Here is a 19285-nt window from a genome sequence, read left to right on the forward strand (position 1 = left end):
GGCCTGATAAACTCTTCTCCCAAATGAATCCAGAGTCCGAGCTTCTCTATCTGGTAGAGCTGAGGCATGAGTCCTAGAACTTCTGGCTCACTTGAGAGTGGATTCAACCACCAGAGAGTGGTGAGGCAATTGCACCCTCTCGAATCTGGGAGCCTTCTGGATACAATACTGAGTATCCATCTTCTTTCGTACAACATGCACTGAGAGGAGAGATTCCCAATTCTTTGTCAGTGCATCTTTAAGGACAGGGTGCAATGGAACTGTAACCTCTTCCTTAGGAGGAGATTCATAGTCCAGGGCAGACAACAGTGCGTCTTAAAATTTTAGTGCATGCTAAACTAATTTAATCACATTAAAATTTAGCACATATTAAAATAGTTTAGCATGTTAACGTTTTTTTTATATGAAAGAAACAGAAACAAAGTTTGAAAATCAGGAAAAGAAGCCCAAACAAATCAAAAATATTTACTCTGTGTACATCCCTAATAAATTTAAATAATGTGATGGCTTTTTATTGATTTCTTTTAGCCTGCTTCAGTACCAGCACTTCCAAGACCAGCACATCTATAAAATGTTATTTTATACTCTTCTATTCTCTCATCCTGATCAGAAGCAATCCCCCTCTTTCATAATCAACATGTGGCCTCCCTGGAAAAATTCTCTTGCCTTTCAGTATGTCTGTAAGACTAGTCGTCTACTGTCTATTAGATTGTAAACTCTTTGAGCAGGGACTGTCTCTGTTTGTTAAATTGTACAGCGCTGCGTAACCCTAGTAGCGCTCTAGAAATGTTAAGTAGTAGTAGTAGTAGTCTTTTACATTTCCTGTTTTTTTAAATTTTATCTGATATGGGTTATGTGCACACTCTTTTTTAGTGTGTTCAATGTATTAATTTTATATAAGTAGAAAAGGGTAAAGTATTTGAAACAGAACAGAATCTTTGACTTAAAAGCAGTCAAGTTTTGCACTTACCATGCAAGAGGTGCAAAAATGAACACATGGGAAGTGTGCTACTGTTCCAGCATGTTCCTATGTTACTGCAAAAAATAGGTTCTTTGCATGGTAAGTACAGCCACACTAATTACATCAGTGACAGTGAGTGGTAATTGAACCCATGCTAATTGCAATGTGCAGTCCACACCCACAGCAGACCAGCTGTCATGGCAGTGTGGTAACAGTTACCATGCACTAATTCAGATGCCAATTACCTAGCAACTTTAGTAAAAGAGCACCACCTTAAGAAGAAATGTTTGTAGACAATATGGAACATAGAATATTAAGCAGGCAATGCATTTACACCCAGGTTCTATATAGGGTACCCAAATTTGGGTGCAGATCCCAGATGTGAATGCAAATTAATGAGGTGTTTAACAATCAGTTTTTGATGTTAACACAGTAATCTGGATTTACACGCTGATCTGCGTACATGTCATTCTATAATGCTGAGCTTCCAAAGCGTCTCGTGTGCATGGCCATAATCTGTCCCATGCTGTCCAGTAAACCTCTTTACTTCTCCTTTCTTTTTTAAAGTTGTTGTGCTGTAAAAAGGAGAGCTCCATAGGAAGGGAAGAAGTAAATTCGTGGGGCATCAAACACAGGGCTCTATAAACCTCCAGATATGACTCTGTAGACTCAAGCCACATGCAAAGCTCAACTGGGGACTGTTATAATAGCAATGCAGACAACAGATGATCATCAACTCAGACATAAGCTTGGGCAAAAATAGACAAAACTCATAACGGGCACAGAAGTTTTTTTCTGAACCCTAAGAGGGCTAGCTCTATGTTGGTGCTGTCACATATCATCACCCACTTGTGTGGCTAATTCATCCTGATTGCTGACAAAGAAAAGGATTTGTGGTAAAACTTGATTTAACTAAATTTGAGAAGACCTTAGGCAAACTTTCTGGAACCTGGAGTATTCCTCTGTGTCACTCACAACCAGTGTGTTTTTGCCAGGGGCGTAGCCACGGCGGGCCCAGCCACTTTCCCTCCAGGCCCGCCCACCCAACATCCCCTCGCAATTTGTCTGCCCTAGGCTTAATCGTGTCTTCCCCGCCGGCGCTGCCTCGGTCCCTCCCTGCAGCATTCTTTTCTTCACCCGTACCCGTCACCGTCAGCGCTGCCATTCATTCTCACAGGCAGCTTCGCTCCCGTTCCCCTTTGCCGCGTCCACTCCTCTGGCTCTCTCTGATGCACTTCCTGTTAAACAGGAAGTGCATCAGAGAGAGCTGGAGGATGCGGCAAAGGGGAGTGGGAGCGGAGCTGCCTGTGAGAATGAATGGCAGCGCTGATGGCGACGGGTACGGCCACGGGTGAAGACAAGAATGCTGCAGGAGTCAGGGACCGAGGCAGCGCCGGCGGGGAAGACCGAGGCAGCATGCTGGCAGGTGGCAGGAAGACAGGGAGAGACAGGAGCACTGTTGGGGTGATGGGGTAATGCTAGGTAGAGGTGAGAGAGGGAGGTGGGAAATGTTGGTGGGTGGAGATGCATGGGGAGAGAGAGGGAGAAATGCTGGATGTGGAGGAGGAGGGAGGGACAGATGCACAGCAAGAGAAAAGGGGAAATGTTGAAAATGGAAGTGGGAGGAAGTGGGAGGGAGGGAGACAGAGAGAGATGCTGTATGGGGATGGGAGGGATGCTATAAGGGGAAGGAAGAGGAAGAAAGAGATAGATGTTGGGCCCAGGGTGCAAGGAAGGGAGATACTGAGAGTGATGTGGGCAGTGGGAGAGAAGGAGGGAAGAGAAGTTGTACATGGGGATGGATGAGAGGGAGGGATAAATATACACTAGAGGGGAAAGAGAAAAAGAGGGAGATTGTGGATCCAGGGACAGAAGGGAGTGACAATTGGAGGGAGGGAGGGAAGAGAGAGAAGAAGAAATGCTGGACCACAGGGAAGGGGGGGGGGCTGGAAAATGCTGGGGTGTGTGTGTTTGGAAGGGACAGGGAGATATTAGGCTACAAGGGTGGGGAGGGGAGAAAGGGAGTAGGTGTGCTGGGCTATAAGGTTGGAGGGAGGAAGATGCTGCAAATGGTGGAACTATTTGGGAGAGGCCAAAGGGGAGGTGGGAAGGAAACAAATGAGAGGAAGATAGTGATGGGGGGGCAGAAATATGGTAATGGAGACTTGATTAAAGATAAAAGGAAATGGAAGGCTGGGGGAAGGACTGAGAAGAGGAATGGGGTAGCTAGTGGGTGAGAGAAGGAAATGGAATTTGATAGCTGAAAACTAAAAAGGATAAGGATGAGGATGAGGGTGAAATTTGAGTAAACAGAGAGGCAGTAAAGAAAAAACAGAGAGGAAAGAGCTAAAAAAGAAATACCAACGTGTCAAAGGTAGGTGTAGTGAAGGAATGGATTAAGACAGGAGAGAAGAGAAAAGGCAAATGGACAGCAAGCAGTTGAAGGAGAATTAGCAGAAAGACAGGAAAAGAGGAAACTGGAACTAGCATGATGGAACAGTAAAATGTCCAGACAACAAAGGTACAAAAAAGTATTTTATTTTGAATCTATTAAATGGAATATGTTAGCTTTGGGACATGTGCACACTGCATAGCTGTTTTTGTTTCTCCAGTGTTGCAGTACATTCTAAGTTTAACTTCTTGGGGTTCCCAGTTCTATTTTTGTGATCCCTTGTTTTGTATTTGGTGAGGGTCTGTTGGTACGATAGTAATGGCAAGTGGGGAGATCGGAGGGGAGGCAGGGATCAGGAGGGCCCCTTCCTTTATTTTCTGACCTGAACCCCAGCACGTCTAACACCAGCTCTGACCCTTGCTATAGCTAGTGGGGATCTCCAAGCATGCCTCCAAAGGCAACCAGAACTCTCTTCTACAAAGCTCTCTCCTTCCCCTACTCCATCCCCATGCCCAACCTCTCTTCCCTCCTTCTTCTCTCCCACTGTCCACATCACTCTCACTATCTCCCTTCCTTGCGCCCTGGGTCCAGCATTTATCTCTCTTCCTCCTCCTTCCCCATCCTTGAGTCACTGACAACTGTGCATGCATATTTTGCCGACATCAATGGCTCAGGGATGTTGCTGCTGCCCGCCAAACTTGGTAAAATGAAATTTTGGCCACCTTCAGAGCTCTGTTGACAGAGCTTGGGAATCCTCATGAGCTAAAGTATTTATATTTTGAGTTGTGAGGTGCTGGGAGAGGGGTGAAATGTGGGAGAAGGGCAGGGGAAGAAAAAATGTTGTGCCCATCCAATTTGGCCTCAGGCCCACCCAAAATTGGCTGTCTGGCTACGCCACTGGTTTTTTCTAGCAAAAAAGGTGCCGGTACTCAAATGCCAGGTCACCCTTCAGGGATGGGGTGATCACTGAAAGGCCCACCCCACAATAGCCAGGCATTCGTAAAGTGACATTTGATTATTTAGCTCCAGAGAAGATGCATTACATGTACTCAAGTTGCCTATGCTGCTGGTCTACTGGGAACCCGAGGGCATGTCAGCATTCAGTTAAAGCTTGTAAAAGACACTGGCTTAACATGGTGAGTCATCTGACAGACATTATCTTTCTTAATCCAAAATTTACAAAGTCATTACCATGCTAATACCAGTGCCCCTGGCCATAGATACAGAACATGAGAAGTCTTTAAGGTGGTGATAAGTTTATTTGCTCCTTCAACAAAGCATAAAGATAACTTTGCCTCAACTACTCATTGTAACTCTTAAAATATTTCCAAAAAAGATTAACTCTACACAGACACAACTGAACTTTACAAAATGTTTACTAATTCTGACTCTTCCTCAGTCCTGAAATTGATGGACTGATTAAAAAAAAATATGCTTCTTAGTTAAAACTAGTGTGGGGATGAATACACCCCTCCATATATCTTCTGGACTCATGCCCTTCATTTGGCATTAAAGCAAATGCCAAGATACACATTTATACCTGCTGCAGAGCACATACGTTAGCAATCTGTGCACTACTGGAACTGATTTGAAGAGCTTCTTTTAGGAATACTGCTCACATAGGCATCCTGGTATAAAATCAGTCCTGGAGAGATCATATCTCCCCTATTACACTGAAACTTTACTGACTGCCCATATTAGCTACACAGACAACAATGTATCAAGATATACAAGGAAAAATGAAGTGTTATTAGTCAGATCTGACAGTTTCTGGCAGTAATGGTTCAAGAGAGTTATTTCTGATAGTTAATAAACTATTGAGGGCTTTAGAGGTGAGTCATAAAAGCTTTAAATGAGCTACAGATACAGAGATGCTTATTTGTTTTGTTTTTAATTGAAAAACAAGCACTGAGATTGGAAATATCAAAACTCAGAGCACTGTGTTCTGTCAGGGGAGAGAACTGGTCAAGAGGGATGATGGTTTGCTTGTTGATTGTTGCTAGAACATATCTGTGAAAGTCTCAAGATGTTAAACTAAAAAACACAGTACCACAGTAAATGATGGCAGATAAAGACCCACATGGTCCATTCAATCTGCCCAACAAAGACGAAGCTGTACCCTGCACTCTGCGCATTCATGGTGAAACACTGGTTGGCAATTTGCCATTAGGCCAACCACATATATGATGCAGTCATGGGACAATATTTTATAAACAAAAGTACTGCTAACAGTACTTAACTTGCTAATCTCAACATTAAGATGTTTTCCTCTCCCCCTTAGGATGCACAGCGCCCTCACTCGTAGCATATGATAATAAGGTGATATACAATATACAGACTTGATCTTCATCTGTGTTTTGCCATTTACAGTACACAGACTATAGAAGTCCGTCCCAGCACTGGACTTAGGGGCCCTTTTACTAAGTCATGGTAGCGCTACCGCATGCCAAATTGACCCTACCGCCGGGGTAGCACGGGCGCCCGGTGGTAGTTCTGAAGTTGGCGTGCTCAGTTTCCCCCGGTAGAAAACAATTTTATATTTTCTACCATGGCAGTAATTGGCAACACGGCTGCCCTTACCGCCTTCTAAACAGGTGGTGGTAACGGCTTGGGCAGCAAATAGTCACATGCTAATTTTAACATTAGCACATGGCCATTTACTGCCCCATTTTATTTTATAACTAGTAAAAAAGGCCCATTTCTGTTTTAAAGGAAACGGGTGCTAGCAAGGTTTTCCTAGGAGTGTGTATGTTTGAGAGAGTGTGTGTGAGAGTGACTGCGTGAGAGAGAGAATGAATGTGCGAGTGTGTGTGTGACAAAGAGAGTGAGACTCGGTGCGAGTGTGTGTGTGAGAATGAGAGTACGTGCTAGGATCCCCCCTCCCGCGGTCTGTCTCCCAGTTGCAGGGTTCCCCCTCCCTCCCCCCCAGTTGCAGGGGCCCCCCCTCCCCCCCAGTTGCAGGGGCCCCCTTCCCTTTTTCCCAGTTGCAGGGTCCCACCCAGTTGCAGGGTCCTCAGCCTTCACCCTTAGCTGTTCTCCTTTCGTTACACTCCAAGTGCAGCACATATTTCTTGGTTTTATGGCTCTGTTGCTCTTTCGTTAGCCCCTCCGCTCCCCTGAGAGTTGTGATCCTGAAGTCCTGCTTTGCAGTTAGCAGAAACCAATGAAAGAGGGCTTCCTGCTCACCTGCAGTGCTTTTTTCTTCCTAGGACCTTGAATCTTTCTTTCTTAGAGAAACATTGGAAAGAAAAGATTTTCAGGTGTTCCGCCCTCCCTCTTCGTCTGCTTGCTTTGTTTTGAGTGAACGGGGATGAGGGCTGCGACTCCTCCCCCTGCCTGGGTCGCTGACTGTTTGGTGCTGGCTGGGTCACTCGCTCGCCACCCTCCCTCTTCGTCTGATTCGTAGGCAGGGGGAGGAGTAGGGAAACACGCCCTCCCCCTGCCTGGGTCACTGATGTTTCTGCTGCTGGCTGGGTCACTCGCTCGCCGCCCTCCCTCTTCGTCCGATTTGTAGGCAGGGGGAGGAGTACTGCTGCTGGCTGGGTCACTCGCTCGCCACCCTCCCTCTTCATCTTCGTTTGCTTGCTTTGTTTTGAGTGAACGGGGATGAGGGCTGCGACTCCTCCCCCTGCCTGGGTCGCTGACTGTTTGGTGCTGGTTGGGTCACTCGCTCGCCGCCCTCCCTCTTCGTCCAATTCATAGGCAGGGGGAGGAGTAGGGAAACACGCGGAGTGTTTGCTGTTTGCTGCTGGCTGGGTCGCGGTTTGTTGCTGTGCGTCGGGCTGGTGACTTCACCCGAGGCACAGCCAATCAGTGGGAGGCATGACGTCACTGATCTACAGCACCTAGCAGACCACTGTTCCAGGCAGCCTCAGAACGTTGGAGGTGAGAATTATATAGGATTTGTTTATTAAGCAATGGTTCAGTTAAGCAAACAGTGTCTCACATATTGTGTTGACGTATTGGCTTTCTGGTTTTACATTCCATGGGCCTTGTTTGCAAACATCAATACTCTCTCTCTATCTATGCTACAGGCTACACTTCTATAAACTCCACTATCTAATACAATGCATCAAATCCTAACGCTACTCGTTATCAAACCGAGCCCTCCGTTGCTGGTGCCATTTCAAACGTCAGCTACCCCAGTCCCGTCCCTCCCCCTCCTACCCCTATCTACCTTATTTCTTCCCCTCCCTTCCCCCCCCCCCCCCTGTTTTGCCTTTTTTGTTCATGGAGTATCAGTCTAGTCTGTCCTGTCCACCAGTCACATATTAAGAATACGATCTCTATCCCCTGGGGGTATAATCTGCCAAAACGGAGTCCACATGCGATAGAAGTCCTTCTCCTTAAATCTCGAGTCTTGCTTATTGTCCGCCACTCTTTTCTCAAATCTCGTGTATTCCATCATGTAGCTTCGCCATTGCTGTACAGTAGGCACTTCATTTGTAATCCACTCCAAGAGAATTAGTTTTTTTGCTATCATTACTGCTCTGCGGGTAAATCCCGTAAATCCAGCCAGTGTAGGTCTGACCAGAGTTAATTGTCCAAACAACATGAGCGGGCCCCCTTCCAGGTCGCGCCCCACTTGGCCGACGTGCTTTGTGTTATTTGCTTCCAAAATTTCTGGATGGCGGGACACCCCCAGAACATGTGGCCAAGTCGTGCTCCTTCTACTTTACATGGTGATATCCCCATGTGGAACGCCCTGCGTGGTGAGATATGAGCTCTCAGAGCGAATTTATACTCCATTTCATTGTAGGTGGTCATTTTGGATGACTTCTGGATCGATACCACGTACTCACATAGCACCTGGGGTGTCACTTGACTGTCCAATTCTGTGCTCCACTTTTGCGCCAGGTCTTGAAAGTCTGGGTCTGCCATTGTATCCCTCAAATGCCTGTGGTGCATTGATAATGTAACTTTATTTTGCGATTGTAGAGAGTAAGCTGAGGAAAGTTCCTCTTGTACATCTTCTGTTAAGCAATCCCATGGCAGGCTGCGAATGTAGTGCCTTAGCTGCAGATAATGTATGTAATCTGCCGGTTTCAGTGAGAATTGGGTTTTTAATTCTGCGAATGTCTTTACTTGACCTTCGTCTGTCACTGCTTGAAGAATATATGTGAAGCCTAATCTCTGCCATCTGCGAAAGGTCGGGTATTTATTTATTTATTGCATTTGTATCCCACATTTTCCCACCTCTTTGCAGGCTCAATGTGGCTTACAATACATCATGAATAATGGAATTATATGAGAAAATAGACATTTAGTATTATAGAAGGATCTTGGTTAATATTATAATGATAAATATGATAGTAGTATAACAAGCAGATATTATAAGACAGTTCTGGATGTATGTGGAGGAGTTCACATTTGTTGATCTTTGTGGTATACCTTGTTAAAGAGATGGGTCTTCAGTATATTGTGCCCGGTGGGAATTTAGGGTTGTCACAAATTGCTATGAAGGGGGTATCCGTCCCGGAGAAGCGATGATATCGGCACGTCCACTGCCACACTGCTTTGGCCGTCGGGAGTATGTGTGATCTTTGCATCGCTTTGGGCATTTTGCCACCTCCAATGTGTAGTAGACAACTGAAATGTGTTTCTTGCATCTCCACCTGTGTAGCTGTGAAATCCGATGTGGTTCTATACCAGTCCGAGATATGTCTCATTCCACTGGCCACTGTAAGAAGCCTAATGCTCAAAAGGCCTAATCCTCCATATTCACGGGGTATTTGCAGGATTGCCAGTGGTATACGCGCTTTTCGCCCTTTCCAGAGAAACCGCTGCAGATACTTATGGAGCGTCTTTTCATCTTCCTGTCTGTCTGAGATAGAGTGGTAGGGTCTGGAAGATATACAGCCATTTCGGTACGATCATCATATTATACAGTGCTATGCGGCCTATCAAGCTCAAGGGGTAGGCTTCCCATATCCGCAATTTAGTGCACGTGGTCTCCAGCAAGGGAGCAACGTTCTCTGAGTAGAGGGTGGTTAAATTCTGTGGTATTTGGGTCCCCAGATATTAGATCTTGTCGCCCGCCTGGGTTATTTACTGCCCCATTTTAAAAAAAGGCTTTTTCCCTGCCTGGAGTGCCAACTTCACGCGTCAAAACTAGCGCAAGTCATTTTTTGTCGCAGCTTAGTAAAAAGGCCCCTTAGTTCCTTAATCCACACCTTTCTTTTGCCATTTGCAGGACACAGACATAGAAGTCCATGTGGCACTGGTCTTAGTTCCCAACTACTCTTGTCCAACATAATACCTCAACAGCCATGTTTTGTTTCCATCCTGCTCCTATTTAGGCAACCTTTGTTTTTATCCTGTGCATTTTTTAATTCCCTCAGGCATCCACTACCCTCTCTGCGAAATAGTATTTCCTAACATTACCCTTAAGTCTACCACCCTGCAAACTCTACCAAAATTTAGTAAAGGAAAGTTATCTTGATCCATGCCTAGCAGCTGTATAGACAAATTCTCCTAAGGAGATTACTGAATGACTCGTCTTATTCAGCTCTCATTCAGCATATAGTGTTATTGACTTCATGAAAAGAACGGCGCCAAACACAGCAAAGGTGACAAAAATAGGTAAAAGGTAGACGTATTCAATATGTAAATAGTTCATTAAAACATCCAATGACTTGATACGAGCTGTGTTTCGGCCACAGGGGCCTGCCTCAGGAGTCTTTTGTTGTATGTTGACTAGCTTTCCAAAAATGGTCACAGATAATATCACACCACAAATAGGTGTCTTCCTTTATGCAGTTTCAGAACTCTCAATTGGATGCAGAATTATACTCACTTTAAGAGACAAACCGCGAGTGAATTAAGCAACATCCAACAAAAGACTCCTGAGGCAGGCCCGGGCTGAAACACGGCTCGTGTCAAGTCACTGGATGTTTTAATAAAATATTTACATATTGAATATCATCTAGCTTCTACTTTTTTGTGTCACCTTCGATGTATTTGGTGCCTTTGTGAAACTGCGAGGATTCCTGTTCTTCTGTTTTCTTTGTCGATTTCTTTGTAAAAGGAAAACACGTGGGACAGAACTGACTGCATATATTCCATGATTGCCAAAAGTGTAGGAGGCTATAGTGGCTATACAGTTGCAAGATTTAGATCATTTCAACTTACTTGATTCAGTTCAATTAGATTTTAAAAGCCCGCAGAACACTGAAATTCTGCTGGTGGTGTTACTTTATGAATTTCAGTCAGTGGTGGATAAGAACGGTGAAGCCATAGCAAATTAGCTGGATGTTTCCACTGCTTTTTGGCCTGGTTGACCATGATCTGATGTTAATGAGGTTCAGTGAAAAAGAGTTATCTGGGGCAATTTTTTATTTGTTTGGGACTTTGCTAAAAGGGGGCCGGGGTTATTTAAGGTAAAAGTGGGGGAACAGATTTTTCATAGTATGCAAGTAAGGTGGGGTGTCTCCCAGGTTTCCCTATCCTTTATTCCTTGTACATCAGGTTCCTTACTTAAGAAATTAGAGGTGGTCCATTTTATCTATGCTGACAATGTTCAGATCATTATTCTGCTGAGCCACTCCTGTGAAGTAACTTATTGTTTCTTGGAGAAATGTTAACTGGAGGGTGGAAGAATGGATGTGAAGAAACTTCCTCAAAATTAATTTGACAAAAACTGCTTTCAGAAGGATAGCCTGGGAAGCATATTCCTGAGAAGGGTCCAATGGTAGGTGGGACTAGATTTAAGCTTCACTATATACAATATGGGTAGTGGTGTTGATTTTAGATTGTCAGTGGAATTGTAAGTAGATCTCATAGTTTTAAAAAAAAAATCTTTGTGAAATTGCATCTACTGCGTCAAATTTGCCACATTTGGGAGGAGGAGTGCAAGCTATAGTCCTGTCTCATTTGTATACTGCCTTGACCTTCAACAAAGAAAAGGCGGTATAGTAAGCTTTACTTAAACAAACTATTGTAAAAAAACAACTTTGGCTTGACCATAGCTGTTGCAGAATACTGCAGCTAAGCTGGTATATCAACTTTGTAGATAGGATCAGGCATTCCCTATCTAGAGTGATTGTACCACCTTTTGGTTAAGGCTAGAATCTGTTCTAAACTACTTTCACTTAGATTAACAACTACTTGGGAATAGACTCTGAAGGACCAGGGTCCACTGGAAGAGTCCGCCTAAGGAACTGAGAACAGAGTAACTTTAGCTGTGTTTCTGGAAACAATTTAAGACATGGCTTATTGTTCACTGCTTTGAATAACCCTCAAAATAAATTTGAGGATGGTGATTTATGTCACCTACTTATGGGAACAGTGTTAGCGGGTTTTAATGTTTAGGAATATTTAATCTTGCTCGTCATTTATTATACAGATACATGGTGAGAACTGTACATCTGCACTAATGTTGGTGTTACCCACTTTGAACCTTGGTTGGCTAAGTGGGCTACAAGAGCCAGATTAGATTAGATTATAATCCCACATGCTTTCTCAGAGTACTTGTAGAACGGTGCATTACATAGGATAAAGCTGGCAACCTGCCCCAAGTGATTCTGTTTTGCATGTAAATAAAGCTATATTACTTACTGAAGAGTAGCTCCTCCAGTTAACTGCACTGGCAACCACAACCTGAGGGGAAAGAAAAGAAAAGAATCCAATAAAACATAATTGTGAAGAAGGAGATGTGCACCTTACCTTATAACCTCCCCAGTACGCCCTCATAAACCTTGTCACTGTCACAGTCCCAGGCTCTAAGCAAACTGTCATGGACTCAGGAACAACGCGAGCCCTTGGGCTGCTGTCGATGAGCAGCAGCAGCAGGCAAAACCCTCCAATCAGGACTGGACTAAACATGCAAGACTGGAACAGCAGGACTGGAGCTGACACTGAAGGCAGGCAGGACTGGAACAAGCAGGACTGGAGCTGAAGCTGTAGGCAGGCAGGACTGGAACAAACTCTAGGCAAGGCAGACTAGGCTGAGCTCAAGGCTGGGCAGACTAGGCAGAGCCCAAGGCTGGGCCACATGGCCACACACAAGAGAACAAATAGGCAAACCAAGACAGAAGTGCTAACACCAAAACACAGACAAGCTGAAGAACTAAGGCTGAAGTGCTAAGCCTTGCACACAGGCCAACAGAAGAACTAAAGCAGAAGTGCTACCCCTAGCACACAGACAGACAGAAGAACTAAAGCTGAAGTGCCACACAGGCACACTAACTAGGAAACAGGACAAAAGTGCTATACGAGCACACCAACTAGGAAACAGGGCAGAAGTGCAACAAGCACAGCAACAAACCTGGAGACCTTTGGCTTTGCAAAGGCCCTGAATGAATGTCAACTTCCTTATAAAGGCCCTCACTGATGATGTCACAACTACAGGTCAGAGGTGGAAAACACATTGAACACCAGAGTGAGGCTTGGAACATACAGGAAGTGGAAGCACTACAGGAAAGAGCCTTGAAACACACTGAACACCAGAATGAGGTTTGGAACACACAGAAAGTGGCAGCAGGGACAACAATGCAAAGGAAAAGAACAGATAGGAGTAGCTTCTGAAGCTGATCACTGGAAGACAAGGTGAGACTAAAAGTGGAGTCACGACCACAGTCATGACAGTCACTGTTGTTCAATCATAGTTATGTAATCTAAAGTAAAAGACATAATACAGTAACGCAGTAAATGATGGCAGATTCAAGTCTGCCCAAAAAAGGTGAAGCTGTACCCACCACTCTGTGCAGGTTATAGACATTCATGCTTAAACACTGGTTCACAATTTTCTATTCTCCGAGGACAAGCAGGCTGCTTGTTCTCACTGATGGGTGACGTCCTCGGCAGCCCCTCCAATCGGAAACTTCTCTAGCAAAGTCCTTTGCTAGTCCTCGCGCGCCCGCGCGCACCGCGCATGCGCGGCCGTCTTCCCGCCCGAAACCGGCTCGAGCCGGACAGTCTTCTTTCGTCCGCACTCGGTACGGCTGTGTTTTTGTCGTGTCGAGCCCCGGAGAGTCGACCTCGCGCGTCCGTTTTAAAATAGACGTGTTTTTTTTCTTCGGAAAATTCTAAATTTGTTCGGGAAGTGCTCCGGAAACCCCCTTGGGTTTCGTTTGCCCCTTCCCGTACTTCCAGTTTTTGCCCCGGTAAGTTTTCTTTCGTCGTCGGGGTAGGCCTCTTTTCGGCCTCGGTCGAGATTTTTCTCCCTTAAAGTTTTGGTGCTCCGAATTCGTCATTTCGGATTTTGATTTCGCCGGCGTGATTTTTCCGCCCATGACATCGAAGCCTTCCAGCGGCTTCAAGAAGTGCACCCAGTGCGCCCGGGTAATCTCGCTCACTGATAGGCACTCTTCGTGTCTTCAGTGTCTGGGGGCCGAGCACCGTCCTCAGAACTGTAGTCTGTGTTCCCTGTTACAAAGGCGGACTCAGGTAGCGAGATTGGCCCAGTGGAACGTTTTGTTCTCGGGCTCTTCGTCGGCATCGGCACCGGGGTCATCGTGTGCATCGACGTCATCAGCGTCCAGACCTTCATCCTTGGCCGCCAGTGCATCGAGTGCATCGAGGCATCGGCCCTCTGCATCGGCGCCGAGACATCGGATAGCTGCATCGACGTCGGTGGTACCGGGACCTCGTCTCCTGATGTCGTCGGACGGTGGTGCATCGGGTGGAGTGCAGGTGAGGGCTGTCCATTCCCCTGCTGGTGGTGGTGAGCCTTCGGGTGGGTCTCCCCCTACCCTGAGGGCTCCTGCGGTACAGCCCCCCCGGGATCGACCTGCTTCGACCTCGGCCCTGAGGAAGCGACGGATGGATTCTACGTCCTCCTCGTCGGTGCCGGGGAGCTCCGGTGACATGCTTCGGAAGAAGTCGAAGAAGCATTGACACCGGTCTCCTCCCCGCGTCGGCACCGAGAGCTCTGGGTCGCCGAGGGAGTCGGCACCCAGCAGGCATCAGCACCGAGAGGACCGCTCACCCTCTGTTCAGGAGGTGTCGATGCGCTCCACTCTGGACAGCCCGGAACAGCCTCCACGCCCGGAACAGGTTCTGACGTCGACGCCTGCATCGACCTCCCTGCCTTTCTCTGCAGCCGCTCTGAACGAGAGCCTCCGGGCCGTTCTCCCAGAGATTCTGGGAGAGCTGTTGCGCCCTACCCCTCCGGTACCGGCGGTGCTTGCGCCTCCGGTACCGTCGAGCGTGGCGCCGGCTGGCCCATCGCCCGGGGTGAGGTCCCCGACGTCGGTACCGCGTGCGGTGCCGACTGCGGCCACCTCCCAGGAGGGCTCCCCGACTACGTCGGCGGAGGGAGCTTCGCCGATGCGGGCAAGGGAGTCTACCTCTCGACGCCCCCATCGTGGACGTGGCTCCACGGAGTCGAGCCGGGCGAGGTTGCAGACACAGGTCCGTGAACTTGTGTCTGACACCGAGGGAAGAAGAAGAAGACCCCAGATATTTCTCTGACGAGGAGTCTGAGGGTCTTCCTTCCGATCCCACTCCCTCTCCTGAAAGACAGCTTTCTCCTCCCGAGAGTCTGTCTTTTGCTTCCTTTGTCCGGGAGATGTCTACGGCCATCCCCTTCCCGGTGGTTGTGGAGGACGAGCCCAGGGCTGTAATGTTTGAGCTCCTGGACTATCCTTCTCCACCTAAGGAAGCGTCCACTGTTCCCTTGCACCATGTCCTGAAAAAGACATTGCTTGCGAACTGGACCAAGCCATTAAGTAATCCCCACATTCCCAAGAAGATCGAGTCCCAGTACCGGATCCATGGGGACCCAGAGCTGATGCGCACTCAGTTGCCTCACGACTCTGGAGTTGTGGATCTGGCCCTAAAGAAGGCTAAGAGTTCTAGGGAGCATGCTTCGGCGCCCCCGGGCAAAGACTCTAGAACCTTAGACTCCTTTGGGAGGAAGGCCTACCATTCCTCTATGCTCGTGGCCAAAATCCAGTCTTACCAGCTCTACACGAGCATACACATGCGGAACAATGTGCGGCAGTTGGCGGGCTTGGTTGATGCTCTCCCCCCTGAGCAAGCCAAGCCTTTTCAGGAGGTGGTCAGGCAGCTGAAGGCGTGCAGAAAATTCCTGGCCAGAGGGGTGTATGACACCTTTGATGTTGCGTCCAGGGCCGCTGCTCAAGGTGTGGTGATGCGCAGGCTCTCATGGCTGCGTGCCTCCGACCTGGAAAATAGACTCCAGCAGCGGATTGCGGACTCGCCTTGCCGTGCGGACAATATTTTTGGAGAGAAAGTCGAGCAGGTGGTAGAGCATCTCCACCAGTGGGATACCGCATTCGACAAGTTCTCCCGCCGGCAGCCTTCAGCATCTACCTCTACAGGTAGAAGATTTTTTGGGGGAAGGAGGACTGTTCCCTACTCTTCTGGCAAGCGTAGGTACAACCCTCCTTCTCGACAGCCTGCGGCCCAGGCTAAGCCCCAGCGCGCTCGCTCTCGTCAGCAGCGTGCGCCTCAGCAAGGCCCCGCGGCTCCCCAGCAAAAGCAAGGGACGAGCTTTTGACTGGCTCCAGCAGAGCATAGCCGACATCCAAGCGTCAGTGCCGGGCGACCTGCCAGTCGGAGGGAGGTTGAAAGCTTTTCACCAAAGGTGGCCTCTCATAACCTCCGACCAGTGGGTTCTCCAAATAGTCCGGCAAGGATACACCCTCAATTTGGCCTCAAAACCTCCAAATTGTCCACCGGGAGCTCAGTCTTACAGCTTCCAGCACAAGCAGGTACTTGCAGAGGAACTCTCCGCCCTTGTCAGCGCCAATGCGGTCGAGCCCGTGCCATCTAGGCAAGAAGGGCTGGGATTCTATTCCAGGTACTTCCTTGTGGAAAAGAAAACAGGGGGGATGCGTCCCATCCTAGACCTAAGGGCCCTGAACAAATATCTCGTAAAAGAAAAGTTCAGGATGCTTTCCCTGGGCACCCTTCTCCCCATGATTCAGCAAAACGATTGGCTATGCTCTCTGGACTTGAAGGATGCCTACACACACATCCCGATACTGCCAGCTCACAGACAGTATCTGCGATTTCAGTTGGGCACACGCCACTTCCAGTACTGTGTGCTACCCTTTGGGCTCGCCTCTGCGCCCAGGGTGTTCACAAAGTGCCTAGCTGTGGTAGCAGCGGCACTTCGCAGGCTGGGGGTGCACGTGTTCCCATATCTCGACGATTGGCTGGTGAAGAACACATCCGAGGCAGGAGCCCTGCAGTCCATGCAGATGACTATTCGCCTCCTGGAGCTACTGGGGTTTGTGATAAATTATCCAAAGTCCCATCTTCTCCCAGTGCAGAAACTCGAATTCATAGGAGCTCTGCTGGATTCTCGGACGGCTCGCGCCTATCTCCCAGAGACGAGGGCCAACAACTTGTTGTCCCTCGTCTCGCGGGTGCGAGCGTCCCAGCAGATCACAGCTCGGCAGATGTTGAGATTGCTGGGCCACATGGCCTCCACAGTTCATGTGACTCCCATGGCCCGTCTTCACATGAGATCTGCTCAATGGACCCTAGCCTCCCAGTGGTATCAGGCTGCTGGGGGTCTAGAAGACGTGATCCACCTGTCCACGAGTTTTCTCGAATCCCTGTATTGGTGGACAATCTGGTCCAATTTGACTCTGGGACGTCCTTTCCAAATTCCTCAGCCACAAAAAGTGCTGACAACGGATGCGTCTCTCCTGGGATGGGGAGCTCATGTCGATGGGCTTCACACCCAAGGAAGCTGGTCCCTCCAGGAACGTGGTCTACAGATCAATCTCCTGGAGTTGCGAGCGATCTGGAACGCTCTGAAGGCTTTCAGAGATTGGCTGTCCCATCAAATTATCCAAATTCAGACAGACAACCAGGTTGCCATGTACTATGTCAACAAGCAGGGGGGCACCGGATCTCGCCCCCTGTGTCAGGAAGCCGTCAGCATGTGGCTCTGGGCTCGCCGTCTCGGCATGGTGCTCCAAGCCACATATCTGGCAGGCGTAAACAACAGTCTGGCCGACAGACTGAGCCGGATTATGCAACCTCACGAGTGGTCGCTCAACTCCAGAGTGGTGCGCCAGATCTTCCAAGCGTGGGGCACCCCCTTGGTGGATCTCTTCGCATCTCGAGTGAACCACAAAGTCCCTCAGTTCTGTTCCAGGCTTCAGGCCCCCGGCAGACTGGCATCGGATGCCTTCCTCCTGGATTGGGGGGAGGGCCTGCTGTATGCTTATCCTCCCATTCCTCTGGTGGGGAAGACTTTGTTGAAACTCAAGCAAGACCGAGGCACCATGATTCTGATTGCTCCTTTTTGGCCGCGTCAGATCTGGTTCCCTCTTCTTCTGGAGTTATCCTCCGAAGAACCGTGGAGATTGGAGTGTTTTCCGACCCTCATCACGCAGGACGAAGGGGCTCTTCTGCATCCCAGCCTCCGGTCCCTGGCTCTCACGGCCTGGATGTTGAGAGCGTAGACTTTGCCTCTTTGGGTCTGTCAGAGGGTGTCTCCCGCGTCTTGCTTGCTTCCAGGAAAGATTCCACTAAGAGGAGTTACTTCTTTCTGTGGAGGAGGTTTGCCGTCTGGTGTGACAGCAAGGTCCTAGCTCCTCGCTCTTGTCCTACACAGACCCTGCTTGAATACCTTCTGCACTTGTCTGAGTCTGGTCTCAAGACCAACTCTGTAAGAGTTCACCTTAGCGCAATCAGTGCATACCATTACCTTGTGGAAGGTAAGCCGATCTCAGGACGGCCTTTAGTTGTTCGCTTCATGAGAGGTTTGCTTTTGTCAAAGCCCCCTGTCAAGCCTCCTACAGTGTCATGGGATCTCAATGTCGTTCTCACCCAGCTGATGAAACCTCCTTTTGAGCCACTGAATTCCTGCCATCTGAAGTACTTGACCTGGAAGGTCATTTTCTTGGTGGCAGTCACTTCAGCTCGTAGAGTCAGTGAGCTTCAGGCCCTGGTAGCCCAGGCCCCTTACACCAAATTTCATCATAACAGAGTAGTCCTCCGCACTCACCCTAAGTTCTTGCCAAAGGTCGTGTCGGAGTTCCATCTGAACCAGTCAATTGTCTTGCCAACATTCTTTCCCCGTCCTCATTCCTGCCCTGCTGAACGTCAGCTGCACACATTGGACTGCAAGAGAGCATTGGCCTTCTATCTGGAGCGGACACAGCCCCACAGACAGTCCGCCCAATTGTTTGTTTCTTTTGATCCCAATAGGAGGGGAGTGGCTGTAGGGAAACGCACCATATCCAATTGGCTAGCAGATTGCATTTCCTTCACTTACGCCCAGGCGGGGCTGGCTCTTGAGGGTCATGTCACGGCTCATAATGTTAGAGCCATGGCTGCGTCGGTAGCCCACTTGAAGTCAGCCTCCATTGAAGAAATTTGCAAAGCTGCGACGTGGTCATCTGTCCACACATTCACATCTCATTACTGCCTGCAGCAGGATACCCGACGCGACAGTCGGTTCGGGCAGTCAGTTCTTCAGAACCTGTTTGGGCTTTAGGATCCAACTCCACCCCCCGAGGGCCCTGTTTGTTCTGTTCCAGGCTGCACTCTCAGTTAGTTGGTAAATTTTTTAGGTCAATCTCAGTTATGTCCTCGCCGTTGCGAGGCCCAATTGACCATGGTTATTGTTTTGAGTGAGCCTGGGGGCTAGGGATACCCCATCAGTGAGAACAAGCAGCCTGCTTGTCCTCGGAGAAAGCGAATGCTACATACCTGTAGAAGGTATTCTCCGAGGACAGCAGGCTGATTGTTCTCACAAACCCGCCCGCCTCCCCGTTGGAGTTGTGTCTTCCCTTGAAGTGTATTGTCTTGCTACATACTGGACTGGCCGGCTCGAGCCGGTTTCGGGCGGGAAGACGGCCGCGCATGCGCGCGAGGACTAGCAAAGGACTTTGCTAGAGAAGTTTCCGATTGGAGGGGCTGCCGAGGACGTCACCCATCAGTGAGAACAATCAGCCTGCTGTCCTCGGAGAATACCTTCTACAGGTATGTAGCATTCGCTTTAT

The 19285-nt window shown here is 48.4% G+C and overlaps 1 protein-coding gene across 2 annotated transcripts in view; it reads right to left on the minus strand.

Moving 5' to 3' along the window:
* Nucleotides 1-19285, minus strand: part of IDH3G (isocitrate dehydrogenase (NAD(+)) 3 non-catalytic subunit gamma) — a 57923-nt gene that overhangs the window by 33191 nt on the left and 5447 nt on the right. For both annotated transcript variants that reach the window (XM_030194084.1, XM_030194083.1), the window contains exon 2: nt 11910-11951. In XM_030194084.1, the coding sequence (XP_030049944.1) occupies nt 11910-11951 (42 nt within the window). The remainder of the gene's footprint in view (nt 1-11909; nt 11952-19285) is intronic.

Source organism: Microcaecilia unicolor, chromosome 2, assembly GCF_901765095.1.
Source record: "Microcaecilia unicolor chromosome 2, aMicUni1.1, whole genome shotgun sequence".
NCBI classification, from domain to species: domain Eukaryota; kingdom Metazoa; phylum Chordata; class Amphibia; order Gymnophiona; family Siphonopidae; genus Microcaecilia; species Microcaecilia unicolor.